This window comes from Cryptomeria japonica, chromosome 11, assembly GCF_030272615.1.
Source record: "Cryptomeria japonica chromosome 11, Sugi_1.0, whole genome shotgun sequence".
NCBI classification, from domain to species: Eukaryota; Viridiplantae; Streptophyta; class Pinopsida; order Cupressales; family Cupressaceae; genus Cryptomeria; species Cryptomeria japonica.
The window spans coordinates 542,226,684-542,243,177 of record NC_081415.1 but is presented as its reverse complement, the minus strand read 5'-3'; the positions used below and the strand labels follow the sequence as shown (position 1 = coordinate 542,243,177).

At 34.8% G+C, this 16,494-nt stretch overlaps 1 protein-coding gene across 3 annotated transcripts in view; it reads right to left on the bottom strand.

The window, feature by feature from the left end:
• Positions 1-16,494, bottom strand: part of LOC131041701 (uncharacterized) — an 82,191-nt gene that overhangs the window by 31,086 nt on the left and 34,611 nt on the right. For all 3 annotated transcript variants that reach the window (XM_057974880.2, XM_057974882.2, XM_057974881.1), the window contains one exon: positions 1,141-1,233. In XM_057974880.2, the coding sequence (XP_057830863.1) occupies positions 1,141-1,233 (93 nt within the window). The remainder of the gene's footprint in view (positions 1-1,140; positions 1,234-16,494) is intronic.

Below are 16,494 nucleotides of genomic sequence, written 5' to 3'. Positions count from 1 at the left end.
CAAAACATTTATGCAAAAAAACTTACATAGTTGAATCCAAACACATTCTCATCAAGTATTTGCAACCAGCTTTTTTTGCTCTCTTTGAAAGTTTGAAGTTTGAAATATATTACATATTAAATAGATCATAGATACTCTTTCATTGATTAAGTTTGAATTTGCTAGCGCAATGGTGGGAATTTTTTTGCAATGAGGCCAAAACCTGCAATGGATGTTGATGGACCTATTAAGCCAACCATGTACTTCTTGTACATATGAGCATTCTTAAGGAAACCCTTTGACACAAATGAATGATTTGTGTTTGCTCACCAAAATCTCTACCTTTATCTCAAGACAATTTGAGATAACAAAAACTTGCTATTCTACTTTTAATTATTGTTACAGCTTGTAAATTTGCAATCAATTTGAATTTGTTACACAAAGTGCATATTTATTTGTTATTGCATATGCTCATGAACTTATGCCTTCAATTTGATTATCTATGGGAGGTTGAGGACAATCAGCCAATAGGGCTAGAATAAATTGATCTAGATTCATAATGGATCACATAAGACGAGGAAGCACTATTTGATGATGAGAACAATGCCATCTTAGATAAGGTATTTGAAGAAAGTGAACGCAATCAATTGACACAAACCTGGACATTGGAGTATCAACATCACTAACTGTAACACCTACTATGATGTAACTTTATAGGCTCCCTCTCCATTTTGTTACTTTGTGTTTTATAATTTATAATTGATTTCTAGAATTGAAGTTCAGACTTAAAACAAAGAATGACTATGTACTATGCGTTGTAATTAGCAATCTCAAAATTAATGAACAACCATATTTCATGCCTTCAATTCTTATTTTGTTTCACTTATTGTCTCTACGCAATTTATTTGGCATGGAATTGTAAACAATTTTTGTCTCTTTTTAAGAGATTTTCAGCATTATTAAGTTTCCTAATTAATTGAAATAATCTTTATCTTCTGATTCATCAAATCAATCCCAAGAAGAAATTTTGCTAATATGAGCTTACCAATGATTAAAATTTGTCACTTAATTGCGTAAGCAATATTTGAGAAAAAAAATGCATAGCTTAATAGTCAACCATCCAAATGCTGCTTCCAAATAGCACATAAAGAATAATCATACCTGGTCTTGGATAGAACTGTGAAATGTGAACATGTGGGAACTTATATTCTTTAATTAGTTCAATAGTTGCCTCAAAATCTTCATTTGTTTCACCTGGAGAGTAAACCAAATAAGCATGCGCAAAAATCTAAAACTTTTAAGATGGAACTTAAGTTTAACATCATATAATATAAGCAATGCATTTACACAAGTCTTCACTTAGAAGCACACTTTTGGTTTTGTTACTTAAACAGATTGTATAACAAAATATTCATAACTCGTACAAAAACTCTATGAATGACTATAATTGTCTTCCTTCACATGTGTTGTCCAATCATATTGCCAAATTGAGTAAACTTTAATTAGTCCAAAAGAATGTCAAAACAAGACAACAAGACACACAAGACAAGAAAAAAAGGTGTACAAGACAAGACAATAAGGAAAGAAGGCAAGCCAAATCAATTCTTAAAAGCAAAGATGTATAGGAAGTTAGTAGTTACACCCTATTGATTAAGTGCTTGTAAACAAGAACAAAATGAATTATGAAGAGTTGCTGCAAATCAAGCCAGCAAATGCTCTACACTTCATTGACAAAGCTGCAGATATTTTTGAACCTGACCTGTAAGACTAAGCTCAGAGGCCCAGATCTTCCTATCCTGGACCTTGGACATTATCCATTACATGGATAAAGTTATACCATAAAATGATGAAAAGACAAATAAAAGCCCTTAACACTCAGCAACATCAAAAGGGGGAATATAAAATAATCACCCACTGTCTATTCCAATATCGAGGAACAAACTGTTTATTAAGACTAAACACCTCAATATTAAGCATCTCCTCACTCGAGATACTACAATTAACAAATAGTATAGAGTCCACTATAGACAAATACACAAGCTACAGGAATAAGACTTCTCAACTTCATATAACAAGGTCAAGGCAACACTGTTTTAGGAGTTTTGCTGTCATGAACCCTCTAAATTGCATGCAATTTTTGATGCTCATCCAACCTGAGTTCTCTGCTCCTGTAGGACTTATATTTTGACTACATTATATATCAGCTTTGTAAGGATGCAATGGATGGCAAGCACAATAACCTCGTTTATATGCAATAACAATGTTTTTGAAACATTGTACTTTTCCTATAAAAAATTCCCTCATGCTGTGTCTTGCAAGTCTTGCAAGGGCCTCTCTCCCAGAGTGTCGCATGGTGCACTTCACATAAGTGATAAAACATGAAAAAAGATTCTTTGCTTTCTTCTAGCATAAGATTGTTGGGAATTAGTGTTCACATAGGTGGTAATATTGCATCATACAATGCATAAATAATTAAGAATAAAATATTTAGGGGGTGTTGATTAATGTGTGATATTAATATTAAGTTGTTGAGAAACAGCTTAATATTATTATTAGTCATATAGTTTGTTTAATAGGTTGTTTTATTAGTGGTCATAAGTTGAATTGTTAAAACAACTCGGTCTATTTGGGAATATTGTTTCCTAAATAATAGGATATGACAAATCCTATAAATATGAGATGTTTTGAATGAAGAAAAAGGGCAATATTATCTGAATAAATTTTTGCAGCTTCATTTGCAACTGATCACGTTTTCTATTATAGTATCAGAGCAGGCAACTGTCATGGAGAAGTAGATTTCAATATTCTTTGTGCCTATCATTGGGATTATCGCAAAGAAAAAGGAAGCACAGGTTAGAGGAGATCGGTGTGCTAAAGGTTGAGTCATTGTTGATAAGACGTGTCTTATCAATGTTGAATAATCTCATCATACCGAAAAATATTATGCCAAGGATTAAGACCATCATGTATGTGTTAGGTTATTGTAAAGAGATCTTGTGGCAAAGGAGGAATCCCTGTTTAATCCCCTCCAAACGTATTGATATCGATGCCCTAGAGTGGATTTACTTCGCAGGAGGAGTTTTAACCTATGTGGCAAATAGTAGATATTCATGTTCAAGCTGATTGAGAACGGAAGCCTGGAGGAGTGGTGGCATTGGAGCCTTAAAACATGGAGAAGCTCATCAACCACGGAGATGACAAGATATTGAATTGATTTGCTTAATAGGTACTGGAGCAATTTAGCATAACGTCTAGAACACAAGACCAAAGCCCAATTCTGGTTGAAAATATTCAGTCAATGCAGAGGGAGCCACAACCTCCATTTGCCCATGCTTAGTTTCCGTTCGATATACACTTGTCTCCCATGAACTCAAATGACAGATAGTTACAAGGTATTTGTCAAAGGACATTTAAGTGAATCCATTTATTAAGAGCACATCCGAACTGTGGAAAATAGAACAATTATGAAAGTTATGAGTATTTCAAAGTCTCAGGTTATCAATCTACCTTTGGCTTCTTTAACTGTTATGTCTATTGACTTGGATTGATAACAGTATAGTCAGTATTATATGATTTGGATGAACAGAGTGTTCAATGATTAATTGGTAATAGGGACATTAATCAAATACTTGTATTGATCCGAATATTAAGAATTTTTTGTATTAGGCTTAGGTGTCAAGTTGTGTCTTTGTAATTAAGTCAATTAGTATTGAATTGAGTCATTTAAATTAGTGATTTTTTATTTTTTTGCAAGATATCTTATTAGTATTTATAGAGATATTGTGTATCAAGTCAAGTTGTGTCGTTTTTAGAATAGGGTCCATTTTTTCCTCTTCTATGTATGAGTCATGAATTATCATGTCATCAAAAGAATGTATGCCAAAAATTCAAACTGTCAAAAAAAAAAAAATGAAAACTATCTCAATTGGAGTGCATGATCGATGGTACCCAACACTCCTAAGAAGTTCACACCAAGGGGAGGATTCTTTTCTCATAACTAACAAAATGAGCCACAAAAGCCAAATTTGCTAATCAAGTAGCAAATCAACTAGAGGATGGAGGCACCGGAGGCTGGAGGACATCTAGCGAGCTCTCGTCAGTCACTAGCGATGGGGTCGTGAAACTGCATTAGTGACAAAACAACTTGTGCCAAAATGACTAAAGCCAAGATCGGTTTCTCGGTGGCAGCGGCAACCGTCTCATATCATCTGTGATTAGAGTGCCAATGATCTCAAATGGTGGTTGCATACGCGACAACAAAGACTTGCTTCTCAAGCTTTGTAAGTTGTGGATGGATGTGTTTATCCCCATTCACAAGATGATGTAAGTCGTTGGATGTGTTTGTCCCCAATCACTATTGTTGGTTGTTTGTGAATGGATGTGTTTGTCCCCATTCACAAGCTGACTGGATGTGTTTGTTCCCAATCACAAGAGTTGGTGATTATGATTGGATGTGTTTGTCCCCAATCATAATTGTTGTGAGCAGAAGTGTATGTCCCTGTTCATGACCTTGTTTGGGTAAGATGTGTTTGTCCCTATCCAAAACTGATGTAAGACCTTGGATAGACATGTCCGTCCCTATCCTTGGATCCATGAATAGATGTGTCTGTCCCTATCCTTGGATGAAAGCACTAAGCGTAGTGAGGCTAGTTCCACTATTGCTTGACATGAGTAGATGTGTGTGTCCCTACTCTTATCTTTATAGTGTTTGGTGAGCTACTGTGTGGTCATCAATGTACTCTCACCCCATGTTCACACTAAGGGGGAGTGTTGGGAATTAGTGTTCACATAGGTGGTAATAATGCATCATACAATGCATAAATAATTAAGCATAAAATATTTAGGGGGGTGTTGATTAATGTGTGATATTAATATTAAGTTGTTGAGAAACAACTTAATATTATTATTAGTCATATAATTTGTTTAATAGGTTGTTTTATTAGTGGTCGTAAGTTGAGTTGTTAAAACAACTCGGTCTATTTGGAAATATTGTTTCCTAAATAATAGGATATGAAAAATCCTATAAATATGAGACGTTTTGAATGAAGAAAAAGGACAATATTATCTGAATAAAATTTTGCAGCTTCATTTGCAACTGATCACATTTTCTATTAAAGATTTAACCAGAAAACTCAATTTGACATTGTTGAACTTAAAAACAATGCGAGACACGCAATGGATTTCAAAGAATTGATTCAATATCAGAATGAGCAAGACGCTCATAAATAATACAAGGATATTTACAAGAATAGCAAGTTTTTAATAAGAAAACTGCCAAGAAGATCGAAGACGATCTGACTAAAATAGAATATACACTATTGAGCATTAATACTAAAATTACCGTTATTTTAATATTCTATTAGAACTCGTGAAGACCACCTAAAATACATATTGTTGTATACTTCAACAACTCCCAATAATTGTAATTGACATTTAGCCACCACTTAATGTGAGAATTCTAAACTTGTCAAGATCCCCTAAAATACATATCACTATATACTTCTTCAACAATTTTAATAACTTCTGTGAAACTCCTTTTGTCATGCATCTCAATTAAAAATGAAATTGTAAACTATAAATTTAAATCAGAGAACATAAGAGATGCCACATATACAGCTACTTTTAAACTTTGTGGCATTCATAAAGAATCCAATACAGAACACATCGCATGAATTTAGGCACGCACTTCATTTGATCTCCAGAGGTTTTACTTCTGAAAAAATGGTCATATCTGCTTCATTAAGGAGCTTGTTTGGACATTTGGTGAAGCTTTCTTGAGTATTCTGACATCATCCCATTTTAAAGCCATCTGGAATTTTGTGTTATTCTTTGGAATAAATCACTGTGTCCCTCAAATGCAAAGCTTTCAAACCTTTGGAAAATATACATGTAGTTTCCACCATTTGTGACTTTGGAAATCTACTAAACCCCACAAAACCTTTCTCATACCAAAGTACTTCTTCAATTCTTGGATTAAAACTTCATGTTTTCCTTTTACTCTAGATTATGGGGCTCTTAGCATTTTGAGGGCGTGGGAACATTCTTCTTCATCACAAGTCAACCAAACTTACTGGAGCCTGAAGCCTTGGATACTACTTACCATTCTTATTAAATTGTCTTTGTCATGCCATTACCATTCTTCTATACACTTTCTTCCTGTCTCTGGGAGGTAAAGATTTTCCGATGTGCCTTTGTACATTCTTTAGGAAGCTAGAGACAATATTTCAATAACTCATGACTCACAAAAACACAGTATACACAATTTTGACTAGGATTCAGCAACTCAGCAAATGAAAAATATACTTAAATCCCTTCAAAAACAAAGAAGACACACTTTGCAAGAGTCACGAATCCAACATGCACTCATGGGAATTTTATAATTGCTGAAAAAAAAGGGAAACCAGAGCAGAGGGATCAATTCCAATTTAGCGATAATTCATAACACCATGCTTCTTTGCAAGCCCCAAAATTGAAACTAGCACAGGTGGAGGAGACAAAGAAAAGCAAGATTTCTGTTGTAATCAGATGCACACATGAAATCCATATTGTGGAGTGGGCTTGAGAGTGAGCTAAGAGGTTCCGAGGGGCTCGTATAGAGTCATTTAACCTGGCTACATTCTCCCCCCAATTTCATAAAATGGCAAAAGGAAATGCACAAAGATTTATAGTATGAAACCCATCTTGTGTTGTGGGCTTGAGATGCAACAAAATGTTGGCATTCTCCCCCCAGCTTCACAAATCTTGCGTTGTGGGCTTGAGATGCAACAAAGGTTGACATTCTCCCCCCAGCTTCACAGATCTTGTGTTGTGGGCCTGAGATGCAACAAAGAGTTGACATTTTCCCCCCAACTTCACAGATCTTGTATTGTGAGCCTGAGATACGACAAAGAGTTGACATTCTCCCCCCAGCTTCACAGATCTTGTGTTGTGGGCCTGAGATGCGACAAAGAGTTGACGTTCTCCCCCCAGCTTCACAGATCCTATGTTGTGGGCCTGAGATGCAACAAAGTATTGACATTCTCCCCCCAACTTCACAAGATGGCAAGTGCTTAAGGAAATGAGGCCTTGATGGGAAAATGGCTCTTAGCAAACCCATCCCCTCTCTTCCTCCCAAAGTCTAACATGCTTATATTATTGATGATGTAGTTGTTTAATTCTTACAAAGGAACATATATATATATGTTTATCTTTGCATATGTGGTTCATAATGTAACTACAGGTTATCCCTACAAATCTTCACTAAGGGTTCAAGTCAAGGACATTCATGATAAATTTAAGATGCTTGAGGGCAAGCATCTCCAAGGAGGGGAGACTGTGATGTCTCCACTTTGAAATATAATTTAATAATAAATAATAATAATAAAATTAAAATACAAAAGAATAAACATAAAAATTAAATTAAATTAAATATCAATACATGTAGTTAGTACTGATTAATCATCCATTTATTTCTATCAGCTATATTATTAATTAATAACCATTTATCTTTATAATAATAAATTATTAAATACCATTTATCTCTATAATAATAAATTATTAATGTTAAATTCGTGCCCTAGATCAGTAATCAGATTTGTAACATTTAATCATGTACTGGTTTATTAATCAGATTTGTAATTTAGTAAACTATGATCAAGTAAATTCAAGAATGAAACAAGGAACCAAGAGACAAACACAAATAACCTGGGAAAACCTCCAAGGAGGAAAAACCCAGCATTAAAGACCCACAGGTCAGATTATGTATTCACTCTTATTGCACAAATACAATACTTAGCTTGCTTTTCTGAATCTGATCTTTATATATCAAATCTGCCCTTTTTGCATGCTTCAAGACTGCACCAAAATGCCCTATATCCTCTTGAATAAGTTCGCCCAATCCTTGGACAAATTCGCACAACCTTCTTTGGTGATTTCGCACCTCTTGTTTGCAGAGCTAATTCGCTGATTTCATGGATAACTGAATTGTATTTGCATTTGCAATTTAACCTTTATTTATATGAGTCCTTAGCCTTTATTAAATCCAAGTCGGCCTCCCTCTTTTGGCGCCAATTTATTTATTGTGGCGTGGAGTATTTAGGGTGGCGTGGAGGTATAGGGCTGGGCTCAACTTGGGGGCACGTTACCCCTTTAGGATAGGACCCAGTCCTATATGGGTTCGGATGTTGCCTCAAGGCAATCCGAACCCATTTTTACCTAGTTACAAACAACACTCCCTCTTAACTAGGGAAGAAGAGAATACATAATCTGAACCTTTAGAGTTCCATCTAGCACACAAGCATAGAATTACATCTTCCACCTAGCACACAAGCATAGGATGGTTCTAGCACACAAGCATAGAAAGTGTAATACACAAATGGGTCTTTACATAATTACAATTTTCCATCTAGCACACAAGCATAGATTGGACACAATTCATTCTTGCACACAAGCAAAGAATGATCAAAGTGCTGCAGATAGAGTCACTGAGATTCGAGGTCCCTCTCAATCAGAGTTCCGTTTTCCACAATACCAAGTCTATCTCTGAAGTATTCGAACTTCACTCTGGATAAGGGTTTGGTAAGGATGTCCGCAACTTATTCATCCGTGCTAATGTACTTTAGTTGAATGGTGCCTCTTTGCACCATATCCCGAATGAAGTGATAGTGTTTCCACATGTTTGGACCGGTCATGGAACACAGGATTTACGGACATCTTTATACATCTTTGATTATCACAATGAATGGTGGTAGGACCACTAGCTTGACCAAATAATCCAACGAGTTTGCGAAGCCACACTACTTCTCTGGTTGCAACAGATGCTGCAATGTACTCAGCTTCTGCAGTGTTCAATGCTACGGAAGATTGCTTTCTACATACCCAAGAGATCACTGCAGAGCCCAAGTTGAAGCAGATACCCGAAGTACTTTTCCTGATACATTCATTGTGCAATCTATAATCTGAACTCAGCCAGCACTCATTAGAGAGGATCACAACAAGTAGCCAGTAACCATAAGTGATAAGTAACCAAATCACATAATGGTAACTCATCATGGATCCTTTTATAATATTCATCTTGCCTTGCTTGTAGAGGATGAATCCTGAACTTTATCATGTACACCTGCAAGACATGAATACAAACACAAGTATATATATGCTCATCATAGACTCTTTTCATGATATCTATCACGCATATACACCATTCATTGCCTACTAAGAATGATAAAGAGCTTCCATTTCAATCTTCTCTCAGAGAAGATTGCAGCACCAACTTTATTTGCACACGAGTATTCTCCTTAATCTTCTCCCAGAGAAGAATGCATTACCTTTACCTCAATCTTCTCCCAAAGAAAAATGTAACATCAAAAAATCATAATCTTTCATCTTGCTCACAAGCATAGAATGAAGTTACATAAGCCATAGTCCTCCATTTTGCACACAAGCAAAGAATGAATAAACATAATCTTCTATCTAGTACACTTTCCATCCAGCACACAAGCATAGGATGAAAATCCATCTTTTCTACCATCTTACATTGCCCGAAGAGGATGGTAACAATTACTCTTCTCCTTGAGAAGATTACACTACCACCTTACATTAGCCGCAGAGGGTAGTTGATGAAACACAACGCATCATTGAGGTTGAGACTCCTTCTCAATCAAGGCGGTGTTCTTCACAGCTCCAAGTCTATCTTCTGAAGTACTCAAGCTTCAAAAGACTTGGTGAGAACATTTGCAACACAAGATTATCCTGCCATAAGACACTGAATTTTCTGGTATCTCTATACGACTTTGATAATAAATAATTATAAGAAAGCATTCAACAAGAATTTGAAAAACCACACAATTTCCTTGATACAGTTCATGCTCCAATGAATTCAGCTTCAGCAGTACTCAGTGTGACTGAGGACTGTTTTGCTATAGTCCTAAGAGATCATAGGGTATCCAAGTTACAACAAGAGATTGAAGTGACTTCCCTTATCTGAGACACTTCAGAATCTGAGTTAGCCTTCTGAGGTGATTACAGTCTTCTGCTCACAATCATTTGAGATTTTCAAAATGCAACAAGATATGCTTGGCAGCAACAACATGCTTCAACCTTGATCATGAATTAGCTGAGGCATCCACCAATCAGTTGCTTGTCTTCAGATGAATCTGCAAAATCAGACTTTGCTACAGACATCCTCAATCTTTATGTTATTTTTCATAAAGGTTTACAATCCATTATTCTAAATATCAAAAGTATACTTGACTTGGAATAATTTGGTTAGATACTTGACATATTTCTAATCCTAGAAGACAATAAATTTAGATCCTTGCGCTAATTATTCCTTATATTCCAAAGAATGAGAATAGAGTTAAATCATCACATCAAAAACCAAAATACTTTAAGAAAGGAAGTTAGAACTTTACAAAACCCTAGACTTAACAAATGATTGTCAATTCTTTAAATACTAAGTCTTTATTGAAGATAGGACTCCCTCTTAATCCTTAATCAAATAAAAATCAATAAAGGAATCAGAAATAATATAACACTGAAGATGCTACTTGCTTTTCTCTTAATTTCACCTTCTGCAAGGTGAATTTTCAGAAAACCTTCATCTTTAACCCCAAGAGGCTGAGATACAACCTAGTTCCCATCCAAATAACCATGCCTGAAAGGATCCTTATATACTTATTCAAGCAAGCAAAACACATAAGCCAAATCATCTTTCAAACTAAACAACTGAAATTGAGATTTCTTAGAAACCCAATCACAAGATATAGTATGACTACATACATATGATTGATAAATATCAAGTAGAACAGAATCTTCATACTTTGCTGAACAAGATCCTAATTATATTTAGCTTTGGTGGAAGTAGAAGAAGTTAATGAGTAAAATGCTTACCTCAGCCTGAAGAGATCTCAACGCTAATCACAGAAGGAGACCACTGACTTGATCATCTTTCACTCTTCCTACATATGCTATTTACAACAATACATTCTAACTTCTACTATGTAGGAAAGAGCATCATCATAACCAATTAACTGAAAGCAACCTGTCATGCAGTTATTTTAACAGATAACTAACACATAATAAAACTGCATTTGTCACAACATTTAATGACATGAGCTTGAATGCAACAGGGATGATATAAAGATGGTAACTTGGGATAACACAGGCACAAACTTGCTTATAGACCTACAAGGATAAACACCTGACACAGGGAACCTCAAAACATGATTGGCCCAACATGGGTTAATTCAAAGAGAATATCATTTTCCTTTCACACAACCCAACAGGGGTTTTTACAAAACTATGTAAGCACAAACCCATAACAAGCAAATATTGATAATGAAACCCTTATTATTACAACTTGACAAAGAAACCCCATATAAACAAATTGACAAAGTTATTCAACAGGAATACTTAACCTTCAATTATCATAAAGTCTCTCATCACAAAGTTAATAAAGAATTAAGAAAAATACACCTATTGATGTTTAGATATCACTGACACTGGAACCGAAAGCTTCCCCAGAAGAAACTATCTTTGCAGTCTATCTTCAAAAGGCCATAATTCGCAATCTCCTCTTGATGTGCCATAGCACAATTAGCTAGGGTTTGAAGATTGGTGGGAATACAACTGATTTTGTTAGCAATACAAAATAGTAGTTGCATGTCTAGTAGCAAAATAAATCTACCATACCATCAAAGATTCAATCATTATTAAAATTGGATCGGATCACATCAAGGGTTAAGAATCATGAAATATATACCAATCTAGGGTTTAGACCAATTCTGAAAATCAACAACTCTGAAGGTCTGAATAAGGTAATAACTCCACAGTATACACTTTGCATTCCAGAGATTTGAAAATCTGAAAGGAGAAATATCAGTTAATTCCTTCTTTGATTCTTCACTCAAATCTCCACAATCTTTAATGAATTAAAGAATGACTCCTCGATGAGGACCCGGTGATGCCCTCTAACTTCACCCCTGTCATTATCTTAATAAAAGACAAACAACAACCTGAAGGTAAGAGCTTACTGAAATCTGAGGGTTAGTATAACCTTAGCTCTGATACCATGTTAAATTTGTGCCCTAGATCAGTAATCAGATTTGTAACATTTAATCATGCCCTAGTTTATTAATCAGATTTGTAATTTAGTAAACTATAATCAAGTAAATTCAAGAATGAAACAAGGAACCAAGAGACAAACACAAATACCCTGGGAAAACCTCCAAGGAGGAAAAACCCAGCATTAAAGACCCACAGGTCAGATAATGTATTCACTCTTATTGCACAAATACAATACTTAGCTTGTTTTTCTGAATCTGATCTTTATATATCAGATCTGCCCTTTTTGCATGCTTCAAGACTGCACCAAAATGCCCTATATCCTCTTGAATAAGTTCGCCCAATCCTTGGACAAATTCGCACAACCTTCTTTGGTGATTTCGCAACTCTTGTTTGCAGAGCTAATTCGCTGATTTCATGGATAACTGAATTGTATTTGCATTTGCAATTTAACCTTTATTTATACGAGTCCTTAGCCTTTATTAAATCCAAGCCGGCCTCCCTCTTTTGGCGCCAATTTATTTATTGTGGTGTGGAGTATTTAGGGTGGTGTGGAGGTATAGGGCTGAGCTCAACTTGGGGGCACGTTACCCCTTTAGGATAGGACCCAGTCCTATATGGGTTCAGATGTTGCCTTAAGGCAATCCGAACCCATTTTTACCTAGTTACAAACAACAATTAAATACCATTTATCTTTCTAATAACCAATTATTAAATAAAATATTAATTTGCAATCAATATTAATTACTATTAAATAATTATTAAAGAAACACAGTGACAGACCAAATCTGACACATGTCAGATTTGTCTGCCTTTGCAACAAAAACATACAAGGGAAACTACGTAGCAAAGAGGAAAGATGGGGTGTAATGCCTAAGGCTCATGAACGACCCATTATACAAAAGATATGCTACACAAATACTGTTTTAAGGGGGCCAATTCCTTTGACCATAGTCTGCGATAATTTCTAAAGAGATTCTGATATTATGTGAGGGCAAATACAGTATTAATGCCATTAATCATATTAAGACATAATCTTCATACTTGGCAATACAATCAGCTATGTAGAGATTGTATATAAAGAAAGAGTCTACCAAGGGAACAGTGATTCTATATTGAATGGCAATTAAGCTATTACACACAAGGAGGCAAACCGACACCTAGTATGAAGATCGATTAGGACTCAAAATAATGATTAAGGAGAATCAGTGATAACAATGCTTCCAAGAATTGGATATGATCAAATTGAACCAGAACGTAATACCCACGCAGGTATTATAGATTAAGGGCAAACAACGAATCCTCAACTTGAATCGTTATAATAATGAAGTGTTTAAACACAGCTACGATAATGATAAGTATATAGTCAAGACTAAATTAATAATCGTTAAGTATGTATCATCGATTTCCATCTAAATGATGATATCGATCATGATTAAGGGAATACAATAATCATTATCAGATGCGATCTGTGTGAAGAGTCACGATTAGGGAAATAAATGTCTCTTATAGTCAAGAGATGCAGCCATTCAGGTTACAAGATATATATATTATGGATTGAATGGAAAAATAGGAATTCATTGTTAGGAGAAGTTAGCATCATACATATATACTTGCTTATACTCAAGTGTAAATCAGAAATAACAATAAATCACTCCAGGTGATGGAAAGACATTCGCAGCATATTCTCCAATATTAAATCAGATGAAGGCCAGTGTCAGATTGAATATCCAGATCACCTAGCACAACTAATATCAGATATAGCAGAAATAGTCTTACTAATAGTAAAGAGATGCAGTTTATCAAACTAATAAAAAGCCACGATTAGTCAGAGATGTGATTATGTTTATGTTTATATAAGATGGTGAAATTTAGGAAAAGACGGTGAAATTTAGAAAAAGACACAATACTTCATTACTGATTATAGTGTCACAACTTGTAAGGGAAGAATATACGACACAATGATGTAGAGCAAAAAGGTTGAGAAGTCATAGCCACATTTATGATCAGATTTTGAGGAGACATATTACCATATTTAGGATCAGCACAAACTAAAGGAATCTACCAAGATAAGTTCTACTCTCTAAATTATTTTTAAATTTTAAATTCAACATTATAATGAAATATATTAAGTTTATATTAAGTTATGTTAATTAGTATATTACAATTCTTATTTCAGTTTAAAATTGATGTCCCAGGGCTGAATTATGGTAAATCCAGAAAGGGGACATTACAGGAGCCCACAATATGGATTTGGGGGCAACACCTTCAACGGTGGCTATTGGGGGCAGCACCCCCAAAACAAAAATTGCCCATTATTTAAAAAAGGAGCCGGCTGTTGTTTTGGCATGTAAACCGACCTTTGTAAACCGACAAAAAGGGCTTGATAAGTGGTCGTGCAATGTGAAAAAACATCAAATTGCAATTTGCTCTTCGCTAGATAATAAAATGAAAGTGGATGATTGTTTGTTTGTGGATGCAACCCGCATTAGACGAACCACATTAAATCTGTGTGTTATTGTGATTTGTTATTTTTGCCCCTTTTATTCTGCATCATATTTAATATTGTTTATTGCTCCAATCTGCCTAAACCCTAACACAAAGGAGGAATCATTGTCATCTAGTTCTAAGGTGGAGTTGCAGGCCTCCTGTACAAAAGTAGAACCATAGTTGATAGCAAGGAGTAGGGCACAATTTTTCACTGAAGTAGAGCAAACGAAATTGTTGATTGTTGTAACTTGCATGGATATGCAATTTTCGATGATGTTTTTCAATAACAATCATCATAATACAAAATACTTATCATATTTACCATCTAGCCATAGTTGTATTCGAATGATGATGCTATATTGTACTCTTTTGGAATTCAAATCTACAAAAAAAATACTTCCCAACATTTTAAAATCTCACTTGATACATTTTGTAACTATAGTTTGCTTAAATTTATGTTTTTAAGAAATTTAAATATTTATTTGAGTTGTCAAGTTTTGTCGAGTTTAGGTCTACCAAGTGTTTGTAAAGTCCAGGTTTTCAAACTATGGTTGAGACATGCTAAAGTGTATTGCTACATAGTTCACTTACGCACTTTGTTATTATCTTTGGAAAGTTAAGACATTTTAATGTGCATTTATATTAAATATTTTGACAAAAATTGTTATTTGCTGGATTATATTTTGCAGTATGTTTACATAACATGCAACACTTTTGCACCATGTTTAAGGATGACTTGACAAGTGTAGCAAACTGCATCAAACAATAGGTCAACTAGAAGTCTATAACCTTTTAAAAGCAATTTTAGCAGTGTAGTATGGTCATTGTACACCCTACAATCTCACATCCAAGCATCTTTTAAAAAAAGAGAGGCCACTCCCAACATCAATTTTATGGGATTCAAAGAGCAAATGAAAGGATAAGAAAGATTACATGCACCATCGGTATTCCTAATGAAGATGTATTTCATGATTTCACTAAACAATGTATAGCCACACAAAGGTGTTGATACTGATCCTCCAGACACAAAAGGAATGGACTTCTATCCGAGTATCTGACCGTGTCCTCTGCAGTAAAGTGAAGGTTATATGTAATAAACCAGTCACTTGATCAAATACAAAAGATGATTGTATTATAAATTTCATAACCATTCGACCATCAAAATAGCCCATTCCAAAGCATAATGTGCCTACAAGCGACTCCTCCCAAGAGTTGGATATTCTGTATCCTAAAACTCTAATATTGTCAATTTCCAGCACAACATGCAAGATATTTACACCATGATAAAAAAACAACTTGAAATGTTAAGCAAACCACATGAAATATCATTGGAGACAATAGGTTTCACCAAAAACACCCCAGACAGAAGGATCTGAATAAATCCAAAAAGTAAGAAGTTTCATGCATTATTAAAACTAGCGATCGCAGTGTAGTTGGGAAAATTTGTTAATATAAATAGAAACAGTTAGTCCAAATCATAGCCCCTCGAGTTATAATATTCCTGCAAAACTATAACTTTGGTGGTTGTCAATTTCTATGAGTTCTTTTCATGATCCCATAATGACTACTGTTTGTAACTTTCTGTGGTTTTCACAATCACATAACTACTATAATATTGGAAAACACTTCTCATGGCAAACTTCAAATATTTATGAGCTACAGATTATTTGGAAAATCAAAACAAATGCCAGATGACATTGCCTTAACATTGGAGACATGCTTAAAGTTTTGGAGCTATTATACTGCATAATTCAAAATTATATTCTGAAAGATGCATGTATTTTCATTTATAATACACAATAAGCATTTTCATTTGATATTATAATCTGAGTACTAAATATTGTGTGTCATTTTCTTCTCTATGTAAAGGTAATTTGATATGAAACAATCTATTGTAAAACTAAATGACTGACTAGCTCTAAGGATCAAACATATTTGAATAAACGGGCTGTGTTAGAAAGTATTAAGAACTTCTCGTTACCAAGA